This window comes from Solanum lycopersicum, chromosome 4 (assembly GCF_036512215.1).
Source record: "Solanum lycopersicum chromosome 4, SLM_r2.1".
Classification (NCBI taxonomy): Eukaryota; Viridiplantae; Streptophyta; class Magnoliopsida; order Solanales; family Solanaceae; genus Solanum; species Solanum lycopersicum.
This window is the reverse complement of record NC_090803.1, coordinates 55457888-55475486: the sequence shown is the minus strand read 5'-3', so window position 1 is coordinate 55475486 and position 17599 is coordinate 55457888. Positions and strand designations below refer to the sequence as shown.

Sequence of the window (17599 nt, the reverse complement as noted above, 5' to 3'; positions counted from 1 at the left end):
ATTTTTTTCAATCAAATTTTAAAATTAAATTTTAAATTTTTTAAAGAAATTTTAATTTTAAATTTTTCTACTACTTATTCCAAAATAATATTTTTAATGATTTTTTAAAATTAGTACCAATCAAAATTTTTCTAAAAAATTGATTTAAAAAAATATAAAAATTTTTTATTTTTTTTTTATTAATTTCAAACAAAAAATTATATACCCTTTAGACTCCAAACTTCTTTTTATCTATACTTGTTTGTTCTTTTTTTTTTTTTAATATTCTCTTTTTAACTTATTTCAATGGATCTAATATCTTTTATAAAAAATCGGAGAAATATCGGTGATCTTTTCTTGGAACCAAATGTAGTAATTATTCCTTTTCTAGTGAATGGATCATAATCACCACCTAACAACTACCTACATTCTAGAAAAAATTGCACCACAAATAAGAGAAAATTAAGAGACTTGCAATTTCGTAGAAAGACATCACACCTCATTGTGAAAAAGATAATTTATTGAGGCAGAAAAAAAAAATGTTAAATTCTTAGGGTCAATTAAATTTGTTTCAAATTTAACATAATCTTTTATTTTTGTCATGCTATTCTAGTATATGCATAAAAATATATTGAAATATGAATAGAATCTTTTGCTTACGATTAAATTTATAGATCAATCTACGGTATCATCAAGGATAATTTGGATTGATCACAACAAATAAAATATAGCGAATAAATGAAATTACATGTTATATCCCATAAAATGAAATTGATATTTTTATATATCAAAATAATATTATAGATTGATCTATATATTCAAATCAAATGCAACCTTTTATGTTTATTTTATTCAAGGAGGGAACTTTATAACTATAATAATTTCTAAATAGTATGGCAGAGAGAAATAAATGGATCTTTTTACCATACTGTCTATTTATTATAACATTATCGATTTCAGTCCACTTATTTAATTTGAAATATGAAATTGGGATTGTTTTTATTTTATTTCATGTACAAATTTGATATAATTAATGTGTCTTCTACTTATTTCTTTTTTAGAAAATATGATATAAATTATTCAAGATATATATATCAGGAACAACGTACTAATTAATAAATTTCTTTTAAATACCACATGTATTACTTTTAAGCACGATATACAATGTATATGTTTGGCTCAAACGTCCGCTAAAAGCTTTTTAGAATTAAAATATATATTAAATACATCAAATATGTTATTATTATTATTGTTATTATTGTTATAAAAACTAGTATTTTAATAGTTTAATTATATATGTATAACAACTAAAAATTAAACCACTTTATATGCTCAAATTAATATATCACCTATTATAAAGATGTGTAATGTTATTTTCACATTGCATTGTTACGTGACTTTCTATAGCTAAAATTGCTGGTAATTAAATATACCCTCGATCATCTTCCATTTGTCACATGATATAACGAGCAGTCTCAATTTCTTATAAGGGTATGAGACAATTTAACTATAATTTAGAAGTGTATTTCACTTATGTTGCAAAATTAAGAGTATATATAAGTTCAGTCAGTCAAATAAAGAAGTGTTTTTAAGACTATTAATAGTGTTGGGATGAAACTAATAATTCACAACTAATTTAATACCTCTATGTTATTGTTTATTTTATTTTTTAATTTTATAAATAGACTAAAGAAAGTTATTTACCTAGACCAAGTTTGAGGAAACAAATTAATAACTATTTTAAACAATTAAGAAATCAGTTTAGATTCTTAAACGTGTCATTAAGTTGCGTAATTTTCTAAAATCTTTTTTCTAATTTTACTCCCAAACCATACACTTGCCATTTTACTAGCTAGACCAAAAAACTCTCCTTTAATATATAAACAAAATAATAACAACACAAACACACAAAAAAAGACTTTTGCATCACTCTCTCTCTCTCACTCACTATCAAACAAGAATAATAGAAGCCACTTATTCTTAATAACAAAATAATACTTCCCTTTAATAAACAAAATAAAAAGCATGTTATGTAGTGGGGTTTTAGATTTTTCATAATATATATGTACATATAATGAAAGCTTCTTACCTTTTGTTTGAAAATCATTCTTAGGGTTCTTCATGACATGAGGGATCCTTGAGAGTTATTTTTTTCTTTTTATATTTTGGAGTGATGCATGTTTTTTTGGCTTGATTTTTGGATTTCCCTTTCATTTGGGTTTTTTAAAGAGAAAAAAATTAAAGTTAGCTATGAATTTCGTCGCTTAATTATGTATAGCTAATATAATATTTTCGTTATTTTTAAGTAAGATTATTGACATATTTTATTATTTTAGGTACTAAATTTTATTTTCGTTATTGCTAAGTAGGATTATTGACATATTTTATTATTTTAGGTACTAAATTTATGTGTCGCTAATTTTTTTTTCGATAGTGTTTCAAATAAAGGTACTTTTTTTTTTCCTTTTTTAATTTATTATTATGGAGGGGAATTATGGAGAGGCTATTGAGTGGGATTGCCAATTATTTGATGAAAATGTTTTTAATAAAAGTTTCCCCAAGCCTAGCATTGCCCAACGCCGGGAAGAAAAATGTGGTTTCAATGCTTCCGGCATGAGTACTCCGGCGATGTCGCCACCACCGGATAGGCAAACTTTTCTTACTATACCACCGGGACTAGCTCCGACAGCATTGCTTGACTCTCCGGTTATGCTTTCGAATCCACAGGTATTTTATAAACATTTGTATGATTATAAATCATTTCAATACTTTTTTAACGAAAAGATAGTGTCATATCATAAGTTAGAACGGAGGGAGTAGTAATTTACTCTCTTCCAATATTTTTCTTTTTTGATTATTATTTTTGAATGTGAATGTTGTCATGATTTTGTGATATTGTTGTTACATATATGTTAAAAAGGATGAATATATTTTGAACTATTGTAAATGGTGTGCAGATATCCTTCGTCATATTTTTGGGACACTGATGCCTTTGCCGTTAAAAAACTAAAGCATATATACCCTTTATTCTAATGGATATACACATGTCATAATCTTATCCACTGATTTGATATTTATCAAGTGTCGGACAGGCGAATAAGATTGTGCTGTGTGTTTCTATTTAGTGTTTCGTCAGAGTGGAGGGCATATACGCTTTAGTTTGTGGACGACAGAAACACCAATATTTCAAAAGTATACGCTTTAGTTTGTGGACGACAGAGACACCAATATTTCAAAAGTATAACGGAGGATATTAATATACTATATATAATAGTTCGAGGGGTATATTTATCTATTTTCCCAAATATATTATCCAAAGAGGTGCATGTTATGTGATGAGGGATGCAAAGAAGAGTGGGGTTAAGGTGACATCAGAGAGAACCCAAGATTTGAAGGTTTTGGGTGTACCAATATAAACATAGCTCAAATATAACTAAACCAAACTTAAAATAAAAACATGCTTAAGTGGGATTCGAACCCTGATCTAGAAGGTGGTTTATCTATCTTCTACTAATTGCACAAAGGCAATTCTATGTTAACTATATCTTAATTTCTACCATTTCTTCAAAATAGATATACATATGGTTTTTCAGAAGTTATTGGGTGCATGTGCACCCCCATCGTATAGTGTGGGTCCGCCCCATGGGTGGCATCAATGAGGAGTGTGATAAGGCTAAAATTGGAAATGAAGTCAAGTATGTTTCGATAAATGAGATGATTAACCCCAAATCAAGTTTTACTATCTTTTTCATTGATATGCTCCCCTTTCCTCCGATTATGCCTGTGGTCTTGTTGGCCTCTCAACTAGTTGTCAACAAAGGGAGGCCGATTTGGAGTATTGGGGAGATGGTTGATGAGAGATAAGTATACTTGATTATTATTGGATTTTTAATTGTGGTGTTTAAATGTAAAAGAATTAATCAATTCTATTTTTAAGAAATATGTGTATTTGACTGAATCTTTAGTTTAAAAATGGTGTAAAATATTAAAAATGATAATATATCCAATTTTTTAAAAATGGAGGTAAAATCTGTAGTGATATGCCTAGTTAGGTAGTTTTTCCATTTAGCATGGATCTAAAATTTAAATTAAAAAAACTCCTAATACAAGCACTAATTTGAAGTATCTTCGCATTTTAAATTTGTGCATCATTTTCTCAAAACTTTGTGAATAGATCAACCATATAATCACTGCGTTGCTTCCCAATATACATGTAAGTTTATGTGGTCGCGCAAGTAATATGGTGGCTCCTAAAAGAACCGATTATCGATCCTAACGGACTTGTCAATTAACTATTTTTACTAAATAATACTGGTCTAATTATTTATCTAAGAGTGTCAAAAGAAAAGAAGTATGCAGGAATAAAATAATAAATTTGGAAAATCCTAGGACTGCAACGTGTATTGAATCTCATGCATCATATTATTGGCTTAGAACTAATCTTAGTTGTCAAATTACTGGTTTATAGGATTGATCCGGGTTATACGCCTCTCGTCGCCTACCACAGTTAGCTATCTAACTACATAGTTGAGCGGGAATAAATAGATTAGCTAACGAGCATTTATATTTCATCCTATTTCGTAACCAAGCAAGGTGTTCGTCTGTGCGTCACTCTTGAACACTAATCTCCTCAATCTAATGGCTGTCCGAGCTCTCTATATTCTTCGGTCTATCTAATCTCTCCTCGGATCGATTTTAAGATTAGACACTAGCTCTTTTTTATGGTGCACAAACATAAAATAGTAAAACAAGAATATAAAAGTAATTTGAATTGACAACCAAGAATTAATTCAAAAAACCTTAAATTATCAAAATTGAATTCATAGCTATAGCCCAGAACAAGGGTTTTATACTTATGTCTAAGAAAAGAAGAAGAAGAAAAGAACCCTAAAAAGTGTTGACGACTTTTCTCTTGATGACCTATATTTTTCTCCTCCTATAGATTGATTCCCCCTTAACTAATTTATTTTTATGGACTATTTATAGATATAAAAGATCCTAAATAAAATAACTGAGTCCAAGATATATTGAAAAACCAAAACCTAAACAGAACGAAATTGTTGAACACGTTAAACTCTGTCCGTCGCCTTCAAGAATCTGTACGCAACTCCTTATTTGACACGTGACATGTTTATTCCTTTCAAACTCATTGGTGACCCCTAAACTTGGCACCAATTTTCGCTTAGACACTTCAATTATGTGATGTTCATTTTAGACACCTTATGTAGGGTTCTATTGTATCATTTTGACATTTTTCTATCAAAAAAAAATTTAAAGGAGAGTGTAGTACACTCGTTGATGACGTGACAAACAATTAAATAATTACATGTGTTATTTTCAGTTAAAAATGATTATAAAATCTATTTAGTAAATGAGCTTAAAATATTATTATTAGAATATCTCTTATTTCATTACACTCAAAATCTCTTTTGTGATTTTTCAAAAAAAAAAAGATTCTCTTCTTTTACTATTTTTCATATTTATTCATCTTCTTTCTTTTTAGTATTGTTTTTTGGAAAGAAAAGAGGAAGAGGAAGGAAGAAGGAGAGAATAAATATGAAATATGGGTGTTGGTATCCGTTATTCTAGCAAAAAATGGAGGGAGGTGATGGTAAATTTAGATAAGAAGAAGAAGAAGAAGAAGAAAAAGAAGAAGAAGAAAATGACTTAAAAACGAATTTAAATAAAAAATTTGGCCTCCATTAAAGCAATTTAAACTTGAAAAAAAGTAGGGGGTGGTGGCTTGAAAAATGGAGAAGAAGAAGAGAAAATAAAATTAAAAATGGCTAAATTAAGCTTTTTACGCTCTATTGTTGAGTGTATCACACTCACTTTGACATGTCAGTAAAAAGTGTCAAAATGATACAACAGAACCCTACATGAGGTGTATAAAATGAACATCGCCTAATTGAGGTGTCTAAGTGAAAATTGGTGTCAAATTTAGGGGGTAACCGATGAGTTTGTCCATTTATACATTATTATATTAAATTTAATCTATTAAGCTGTCTACTTGATTTCCTTCTTCAACTTTTCATCTTTAATTTGTTTAGCTCCATACATTTTCAACCTTTCACCAATTTAATCCTAAATAAAATACACTATTTAGCACAATCTATAAAATTCATGCTTAAAAAGGATAAATATAAATAATAAATATGAGGTAAATAATGATTAAAAATATGTTTTTTTGCCCACACATCAATCACTTGAACTAGTCTATTGCACATTGATGTCATTATTCTTTGGAGATTATGTGTGTAGAAAAGTTGTGACAAAATGTACTTTGTTTTTATCTCCTTTAATGATTCCTCCCTTTAGGATCATATAATTCTGTAAATTCCTCACTTCAGTTTTTTTAAGCAAATAATTTATTATTTTAAAATACTCTTTATGTTACGATTCAAATCCTTGTGATAGATATCTACACTAACCTTTCTGTGCGAGAACCATTACTACAACTCAAACTAACAAATTTTATGAAAACTAAGGCATTTCAAGATACAAAAGCAGGTTTAAATGACAATAAAAATACAGAATTTTCATAAACTCCAAAATCTTAAACAAATAACTAACCAAGCTAATGCAGAAGAACAACCCCTAGAACCTGAAAGTCATGATACCAAAACTCTATTAACGACAAGTCTAAGAGTGAGGGGTACAACCCCAAAACTAAATAACACCTTAAGTAATTAGTCTGAGTCCGAAAAGAGTGGACTTAAACAAGAAAGATCCATGGCAACCTGAAAGAACTGACTCACCCTTGAACCCGGCCACACTCAATAGTTACCTAGTTGAAGTCTATCAATACCCACCTGAAGATGTAATGCCCTCAACAAAGAAAGAGCAAGTGCAATATCAGTACACAACCACAGTGTACTGGTAGAATCACACGACTATCCCACTAAGTGCAACATACATAAGTGAATACAACATAATAATAACATCCATACACCGAATATATACAATATCATCATCACTTACGAACAACGAACAATTTCACATTTATCAAGTTATACACTTTTGTCAAATCAATGGTCCTCTCATGGAACCCAAGCCTCAACTGTTAGCATATCGAAATGTGGTACCCAATTCAATATTTATGCCAGAACGCGGCAACCGATCCAATGTTATGCTGAAACGTGGCAACCGATCCCATGTTTATGCCGGCACGTGACAACCGATCTAAGTTAGTGTATCGGAACGCAATACCCGATCCATTTAATAAGCTACAATTACAATCACATGTATATTCTAAAGATCATACTCTTAAGTCATGATTTATGACATTCATCATTCATTTATCTCATTTACAACTTGTGTGATCAATAATACAATATTCACATACAAACACGTATTATAATGAAGCAAAAACAAACATATATCACACAATCATCACCTACCTAAAATTCAAGCTTGAATCTCTTAATACACTTTAATCTTCCCTTTTCAAATTCTTTCCGCTTGTTCAGGGTCTACAAATAATCATAATAACACGGGAATCAATAAACAATAACCCGAGTTACCAACAATCTGATGAACCCTAGATCAACCCATGATCCCAATTAGGCTGGTTTCCACCATAAATTTTAGATCAAAACTCTCCCCCCATAGATAATTACCTATTAGATTACGTTCTATGAATCGAAAAAATGAATTCGGGGAGTTAAAATATTACCTGGCCTAAAAAATAGTGAACGTGTCAAGAAAAGATCTGGGTTCGTTCTTTATCAGTCAAATTTGAAAATTACAAAATGAAACGTTTGTAGAATTTATTTACGACTTTAAATCGCGTCTGGTCTACCACAACGACCATCACCCCACTACATCGGCCCCGCCCTGACGACCAAGATCACCGCCAAAGCGGGTTGCACAAAACAATAAGCTATTTTAATAATTCTAATATCCCCCATTTCACAACACATCTTCAACGAACGACACTCGAGAACTACCCGTCACACTAAGATCAATTTCGAGAGTTCTACTCACGCGAATTTAATTTTGTAAAGTTGCGAAAGTTTCTTAACGACTTATCTATCTACTCATGTAATAAAAATCATAATTAAATCACCCGATTATTACTAGATTTTTCTACACCTTAATAACTCCAATTTCATTCAAATCTAAACTAAATAAATAAATTTAGAAGATAGTTAAGTAAGCAGGGTTCTGTTTTAAGCTATTTTTAAGGATTATAGTTATACAATAGAATAACAACTCATCTTAATAATAACAACTCATCATGGATAGTAATGGAGTTACAAGTTACAACTACTTAGTTACTTTCAACTCCAAGGCTTAAACTTTTATTATTTGCAACTAATTAATTAATCCTTGTTGTTTTTTTGTTAATTAGGCACCACAATCTCCTACTACTGGAAGCTTTCAACAGTTCCCCAACTCGATGTCCAGTACTCCTCCTCATGTGGTCATCAATGCTAATTGTCCAATCAAGACTAATAATGTCATTGATCATCATCTTCATCCCCTCTTATTTCCATCTTCATCAAACACTCAATCTCAGGTAATTTTATTTACTTCCTCCGTTCATTATTATTTGTCCATTATACCATTTTAGAATGTCCAATAATATTTGTACCGTTTATAAAATGAATATGTCATTTATCATTTCGTGACTATGTTACCCTTAGCTTACTATTAAATATAATTAATTTTAAATATTTAGATGAATTATATTTAATAAGAGTGATTTGATAACACTATTATTTTCTTAATCACTATTTTATGTCAACAATAAACGATTATTGTTTAACAAAAATAGTATCGATTGATTAGTTTGTCATTTTATTTAATTACACAACATAATTATACCAACCACAGGATAAGTTCTACTTTCAATTGACATTGTTTCTTAATGGTTCCATGACTCTATATAACTGTTCTATTGCATATGGGGGTGGGGGCTAGGCTAATAAAACATCTATGCAATATCTATTTTATTTTGATATTTTTAATCATCCATCTATATAATATCTTATTGTTTCTTTTTATTTATAGGTTTTTATTTAAGTTTATTATAAATAGAATAATTCTTGTATGAATTTGTCACAAAATTTAATGCTACTATTTTTTATAGTCTAAATACATATGTGTCCCCTTTAACATGCTCCGTAATTTTATTTTGACACTCTATGTGGACTTTGTTCTATTTTAAAGTCTTCAATCCCATTAAATGTATCATTTAAACATAAATACTAGTGTTTATGATTTTTATTTGTGTTATTATACTGCAATTTTGTATTTTAAGATCCATTAATTTGGGTTAAAAATAAAATAAAAAGTGAAGGATGTGTTAGGATCGAAATAAGCAGGTGTAACGCGAAAGTTAGCAAAGTAAATCTCGAATGACCACGAGTAAGAAGACAAACGAGAAATATACCAAAACCCCCCGAGATTTAACGTGGTTCGATCAATCGACCTACGTCCACAAAGGAGATAAGCAATCCACTATAAATATAAGAGTACAAAATACAGAGAGAAACAACCTCAACTAATTCACTCGGAATACATGGGAGGTTCACAGAAGTGAAAACATATCAAGCTTGTGATCTGTAAATTCTCCCCTAACCAAAACTCTCAAAGCCCTTAAAACTACATTGTGAATGCTGATTATGATAGAAGGAACATACCTCTATTAATATAGTCCTAAACCTTTTTCCTACAAGAAAAACGACTAGTCAATCCAAAACTTTTTCCTAAAAAAAACCTATTTATGGTAAGAAATCAGGACAAATAAAATCCAACATATCTCTTCTTTGACCTGAAATTCTGACAAAATAAATTTGTCCACCTTCTTCACATAATCTTCAATAACTTGCTTCTCCTCTCCATAATTTTCTTTGCAAAATTTATGTCTCAACACAGAGAACCTCTCTGAAACGATTTCTCCAAAAAAAAAAAATCTTCATTACTGTCAAAAAAGTTGCGGCTAGAAGTACACTTGCCACGATGAACACATCTTTCTAACCTGGTTCAATCATCGATTATCGAACCATTGTACCTGACTCCATCGTTGAATCTTGCTCTGATACCACTTGTTAGGACCGAAATAAGCAGGTGTAACGCGGAAGCTAGCAAAGCGAACCTCGAAAGACCACGAGTAAGAAGACAAACGAGCAATATACCCGAAAACGTAGAAAGTTAACGTGGTTCGATCAATCGACCTACACTCACAAAGGAGATGAGAAATCCACTGTATAAACATGAGAGTACAAAATACAGAATGAAACAAACTCAATCAATTCACTCGAAATACATGGGAGATTCACATTAGTGATAACATATCAAGCTTGTGATCTTCAAATTCTCCCCCTAACCAAAACTCTCAAAGCATTTAAGACTACATTGTGAATGCTGATCAAGTTAGAATGAACATGCTTGTATTTATAGAGTCCTAACAAGAAAAAAAGACTAACTAATCCAAAATATTTTTCTAAAAGAAAAATCTATTTATGATAAGAAATTAGAGCAAATAAAATCTAACAGAATGAATACTATTTTTTTTTAAAAGTAATAACTTCTTTTAAGAGTTTCTCTCTATTTTTTATTGAAAAATAACCAAAGAAAGTGCATTCTTAAAAAAAACTCATTGACAAACCCAATAAAGGCTGAGAAGTTTTAACATTTTTTGATGGTATTATTAGCAATGAATAAGTCTTTTTATCCATATTAAAGATGAGTTCTTTTTATCCCAACGGAATTGCATACAAATTTAAAAAATGAGTATTTGAGTTAAACCCTGGTAATCTGGATGATATGAAAAAATAAAATATGTTATGTTATTTAAATGTTTATAGATTGATCTTGAAAAAATGTTATTTAAACATTCAATTTTGTCTATATATTTGACCTTTTTATAAATGTTATTTTGAAATTACATGTATTAGTTATGTATACATGTATTGTACATGAATTTTTATTTTTAAACTCTCTTTTAGTTTTGTTTCATTTTCACCTTATAATTCTTTTTTTTTTTGGGATAAGGGTTTGAAAAATATCTCAATTTTGATCGAATTTGTTGTTGCGATATTAAATTTTCATTGGAAACTATTACCTCCTGAATTATTTAATAGTGTATTTTTTATCATCTGAATTTTTTAATAGTATATTTTAAAGGTATATATGTATCTATGTGGACACTTTACTATTTACAATTTTCTCATTATTTTTTATGTCCACATGGGCAAACATACAAGTTTAAAATACGGCATTAAATAATCTAGGGAGGTAATAAGTTCTCATGAATGTTTAGTATCGCAATAACAAATTCGACAAAAATTGAAGTATTTTACCTTTATCATTCAAATAGAAAATATTAATTTTATGATTTTTTTATTATATTCTTTAATTTTAATTTTTCCATTTTAAAAATCGATGTTTCTTTGTTAGTTTTTGTCAAAAAAAAAAAAAAAAAACGGCTGAACATTAGTTTCTTAAAAAATAATATTATTTTGAGAGTTGCTTTATATTTCTGCGTAAATTATAATCGACGAATGTGTGTCCCTTTTATTTTTTAAATAATCAATTAAATTAGATAATATCACTTTTTTTTTTCATATCCAAGCTATCTAAATTTAACTCAAATACTAGCTTTCTAATTTTTAATTTAACTCAATAAGGGTAAAAAGTACCTTTTTCAATATGAGTAAAAAAATAAACTCTGGTCATTGATCATAACACTACTATAAAGATGTTAAAACTCATAGACTTTATTAGTTTGTCATTGATTTTTTAAAGAAAAACTTTGTTGGATTGTCATTAATTTTTCACATAAAAACATAGATTAATTCGAAAAAAGAAATTGTTATATTTTAAAAGATCAATATTCGTCCGTAGACTTTTAAAATGCAAAATAGTAGTTGAATAACATAATTAAAATTAAAGAAATCATAAAATAATTATTTTGTGTTTAAATGGTACATCAAAAATAAAGTTGGAAATTAAAATGAAATAAGGTTAAGATAAACCGTGAAAATAAAATATAGGACAAAGTAAAGAAATTGCGTATTGTTTGGCCTTATTTAAGTTTAAATTTGCTATTGTTTATACTGATAAATGAGTTTTAATTGTCATTAAGTTAATTATCCTTATATTACATTTGTTGAAATAATTAAAGTATTATTACAAAGTAGTAAAAATATATAGATAATAGAATTTTGATTATTAGTAGTATTCACTTTTTAATTCTCATTTATTTATTTAGAACGCCCTTAGCTTATATAGTTAATTAGTAATTCTCATTTTTCTTTTCTTTTTCGTCTCGAATAATTTTTTATAAAACATTTATTATATAGATTAAAAACTAAAATATTAGCATAATTTAGAGAAATTAAAAAAAAGAAAAGGAAAAAACTCAAATATGCCATCGAACTTAAAGAAAAGGCTCATTTATGTTATTCGTTAAAAGTTTATCTTATCTATGTCATTACTGTTTAAGAAAAAACTTATTTATGCCATTATTTTTTAATAGTGCTAACGCAAAAATATTTTTGACACGTGATCAATTGTAATTGGGTCACGTCGTTAATTTTTTTAATGAAAAAAATTAAAATTCTAAACAAAATTGAGTTAAAATAACCCAGCCAAATAAAATTAGGGATATTTTAAAATTTGGATGAGTATTTACTTGGGTGGGTTATTTAATTCAATTTTGTTCAGAATTTTTCTTTTTTCTTTTTTATCATAAAAATTAATAACGTGATCAAATTATAGTTGATCACGTGTCAAAAATGATTTTGTAAAATCATTGTTAAAAATAATGGCATAAATGAATATTTTCTTAAACGATTATGATTTAGATGAGCCAATCTTTTAACGAATTAATAAATAAAACTTTTTTGAAAAATTCATTGACATATTTGAGTCTTTTTATATATAAAAAAAAGATTGGCATTTAGAAATGACAGAGAGGATAAATGTTGGGGGCCGGGGGAATTTATTGTTCTAAGTTGGGATGGAGGCTTAATTTTTAGAACAAAGTTAACGTGTGTAAATAATTTTCAATATTTTCAAATAAAGAACTTATGATGTTATTTGGTCAAATACAAAAATAGATTTCTAAATTAGTTGAAGTTTTCCCCTCAGGTGTTTTAACTATGTTATTTTCATATTGAATTATTAAACCATCCATAATTTGTTTCTTTTAAATACAGTTGGCTGATGTGGAACCAAATTTTGTGAAGGATATTGATATATGATACATATGTTGTTCCTGAACTCATTAATCCAATTGATAGTGAAACTATTCATGAATAATTGTGTTTTATTTTAAGTCATTTGAAAATATTAGAAAACAAATTAGACTAACACACACTTTGTCTTCATTCCTTCAATCAAAATCATTACAACACGAACACAATTGAAGACATTTACAACAGAACAACTTATCAAAATCAGCCAACAATGTTTAAAAGGAACAAATTCTAGGTGTTTCAATAGAAAAATGACATAGTTGAGGTGCCTGAAGGGAAAAAATCCAATAAATTTAGAGATCTCCTTATGAGTTCGACTATGTTGTTTTTACTTAATTAAAAAGTATTGATGTTTCTAGAAAGAAAAAGAGTACAAAATATTTATTAAAAATAAAAGGAAGAAAGATTGTCTTCTTTTTATCCATAGAAATATTTTATTACTTGAATTAAATTAATTAAATCCTCACATTGGTAAATAAGGTTTTTTATGATAAGATCCAAAATAATGTATTGCAAACATATATCGTTCTTTAGCTTGAATTAACTCTTACTAATATAAATATTTATATCACTATGCGATGTTTGTTTTGAACTTAAAAGCTTTATGGTTTCTAAATATAATATTTCAGAAATAATAAGTAACACAAAAGGGAAATATGATGATAATTTTTGCACCTAAGTATATATACAAATAATTTAAAAAAAAACAATTTTTTTTTAAAAAAATTGTGGTGCTAAATAATTTTTTTTTGTAACTTTTAGTGAATGTCATTAATGATTAAAAAATGTTAAGTGTAAAGTTAAATCTTCGACTATTTATTGAAGTTTGTCATTTTTTCTTGAAATGAACTAATAAAAGAATAGTGTCCTATAAACTAAAGTGAAAAAAGAAATGTAGCTATTTGAAAATATAACACAAATAGTTTGTTGTAGTGATACCTATTTATATTAATAATGTCAAAAATAATACAAACATTTTTTTTCTAATGCAGATTACATCGAGATATCATGAATTAGGTACCTTCAGTTCAGATATAAAGCATGAAGAAAACATGAGTGGAATAATTAACTTCACAAATACTAGTAAGCAAGAAAATTGCCATCGTGCAATGAATCCAAATATTAGTAATTCAATCGGACCAGATGATGGATATTCTTGGAGAAAATATGGTCAAAAAACCGTCAAAGGTAGTGAATTTCCTAGAAGCTACTATAAATGTACTGGACAAAATTGCTCTGTGAAAAAAAAAGTAGAACGTTCACAAAATGGAGAGATCACAAAAATTATTTACAATGGTGAACATAATCATCAGAAATCTCAACCTATTCGACGTGCAATAACAAGTTCCAAGTCCTATGATTTACCAGAAGAAAAGAATGGTGGCTCAAATATGCAATTTGAAGACAATAAGAATGTTAGCGCTCTTTCATTAATATTAAATCATGCAAACATTAATATGAATCTATTTGAAACTACTCGTGAGTCTTGTTCGCCACTTGTGAGTTGTGAGGATGAAGATGAAGATGAAGATGAAGATGAGGTTAGAGCCATAGAAGGGATCATTTCCGTCGATGATAATGAATTTGAGCAAAGGAGGTACTTTTTTTTTATCCATCACTTGATAATGTCTTATTTAAGTTATTAATTCATATTTTATCTATAGTTATCATTTAGGAAATGTCAATATATAGTTATTAAGTGCTTGAATTTTTATACATTGTCTGAAAACCACTTGTAAGTTTCTATATCTACACTTAGTGATAGAAACTCTACTAGATCAAAGCGCTTTTGAAGAGGCCTATAGCATGACTATTATACAATTTTCATATTAAATTTTGATCCATTTATATTTTTTAATTTATGTTAACCTTTAGTTTGTCGTAAAATTGATGCTTTGTTTTAGGAGAAGAGACTATTGTATGATTACTATACTATTTTCAAATTAAATTTTAATTCATTTATATTTTTAATTTATGTTAACTTTTTAGTTTGTCGTGAAAATGATGCTTTGCTTTAGGAGAAGAGACTATTGTTATCCCGCTGAAATGAATTTATCGTCGAGAACAACAAAAGAACCAAGAGTGATCGTTCAAATAGAGAGTGAGATTGATATTCTTGATGATGGTTATCGCTGGAGAAAATATGGCCAAAAAGTTGTGAAAGGCAACCCGAATCCAAGGTATCTATTTTAATACCTACATAATAATTATGCTTTGTTTTGTTATATTATCAATATATAACTTAATTTATTTTTTATATTATGTTGTATAGGAGCTATTACAAATGTACAAGTCCAAGTTGTCCAGTAAGAAAACAGATCGAAAGGGCACCCGATGACATTAAATCAGTCATCACAACATATGAAGGAAAACATAATCATGAAGTTCCTTCAATAAACAAGACAAATGGTGCTACGGTTGGAAATCAAACTTCACCTCTAATTTCAAATGATAAATCTTCTATATTGCCATTTTCAGAAAGTCATAAAATTTCAAATATTGAAACGCAAGTACAAGATTTTAACTTCCAATTGGAAAGAAAGCCCTTTGGATATACAAGACCAAATTTTGTTGAAAATCAACTTAGTAACCTTCGATGTGGACCCCTCTATGACTTGAGATTACCATCTAACCTTCTATCCTACAATTCATTTCTCTTTAATTCTACACAAACATCAAATTCACTCCCATTTAATCTACAAATGCCTGATTTTTCATTGCCCAATAGAATACCTCCTCCTGATGAATTTCATTTTAATGATCTCCAATAAACACCAAATGGTGCTTATAATTCTAGTAATAAGAAATCAAAAGCTTATTTACGAGATCAACAATAACCATCTCTTGACATAGGAAATAAAAACTTATTCAAGAGATGAACAATAACAATAAAAATTCAACAATGAAACATCTATTTCATTCTTCAGATATGTTATGGACAATTCTTCAGATATTGCACCTTCGAAAGAAGGTAAGAGTACTGAAATGCTAATAAAGAAAAAAAAGGAATGGAAGATGGAGAAAGGTTGAAACTAACATAGTCTCATTGTTTTTGGCTTTTAAAAATGTTTCACGGATTGATTTCTATGTTTTTATTGTTTTTAACTCATTTTTTGGTGATGAACTCATGTTGGAATAAAATCTACCCTTTTTTGTATGTCATTTATCTTTTCCATCAGAAAAACTATTCACTGATTTTGACCTTAGAAAATATTTTAATTGCGGTTAATAATTTTCACCATCTTAGAGAACATATTTTGTATCCATGGTGGTATTATTTGTAACCTATTGCATTAGAAAACGTAACGTATGAGGCGACAGATTCTGATAAAATTGACATTTTGGGTGATTCAAATTAAATTTTTTAAAGACTTTCATGGACATACCTACATATCATTCTTGGTAATTGATCAATGAAAATCACCATCTAAAGTTAAAATTTTAGAAAAGAATCTCGTAAAATTATTAAAGAAATTTTGATGTAAATCTTAATATTTCACGCTCGAAAAATCATAGTGGGCACCTACCCCCAATAGACAAACTGTCAAGTTGTTTAACTTCATTTTTATGATTTAAGTAGAAAAACAGAAATATTTCAAAGATAACTTATGATATAAATGTAGAAGTAACAAAATACATCTTTAAAACTTAGAAGTCGCATATACAGAAACCTCTAAAAATTTTATTAAAGTAGACAAAATTTGAACTAAGAGAAAGGAAGTAGGTACCGCAGACTAAGGTTTTAAAAGGTTGTGGCACGAGGCAAGGCGAGACTTAAGCTTTGAAACAGGGGTATAAATTTCATGAATCTATGAAGCGTAGTCTCATGTATTTTTAATTTTATTACTAAAAAAATAAGCAAACAAAAAAGTTTCAATTAACTATGCATATAACTTCAAATGAATTACCAATAATGTAGAATATATTGTCATATTAACTATTATCTGAGACAGGTAAAAACACAAAAAATTATAATATTTGAGATATAATGAAATTATCAACCATTTCATCATTAATCTCTATATATATCCGTCTTTGCACTGGTTATTGATTTCAAAGAAAGAAAAAAATAAAAAGTGTACCCAAAATGACATATATATATATATATATATATATATTGTCTAGTAAATAATTTCCCACGTATCCCGCAATTAATATCTTGCTATTCAATTGTTGAGTTTTTTATGATATATTTTTCGTCCAAGCATTGACTTATTATTAAAATACAATTTTTTTTTTAAAAAAAAAGTAGCCCTTGCTATTTTTAAAAATAAATAAATAATGGAATCAGTAGCTGACCCCATTATTCACATCTTCCCTTCCCATTTTCTTTTTAATTGTTAAAGTAGGTTTGGTATAAATGGAAATATTTTTTGCAAAATATTTTCTAGTTTTTTTATGTTTGATTGACT

The 17599-nt window shown here is 28.4% G+C and overlaps 1 protein-coding gene across 1 annotated transcript; it reads left to right on the top strand.

The window, feature by feature from the left end:
- The first annotated feature begins 1878 nt into the window (after nt 1-1878).
- LOC101256276 (probable WRKY transcription factor 26) lies at nt 1879-16349 on the top strand. Its single transcript, XM_019213569.2, has 5 exons — nt 1879-2706; nt 8333-8500; nt 14180-14784; nt 15206-15367; nt 15460-16349. The coding sequence occupies exons 1-5, from the start codon at nt 2461-2463 to the stop codon at nt 15956-15958; spliced, it is 1680 nt and encodes a 559-aa protein (XP_019069114.1). The 5' UTR covers nt 1879-2460; the 3' UTR covers nt 15959-16349.
- The last annotated feature ends 1250 nt before the right edge of the window (nt 16350-17599 follow it).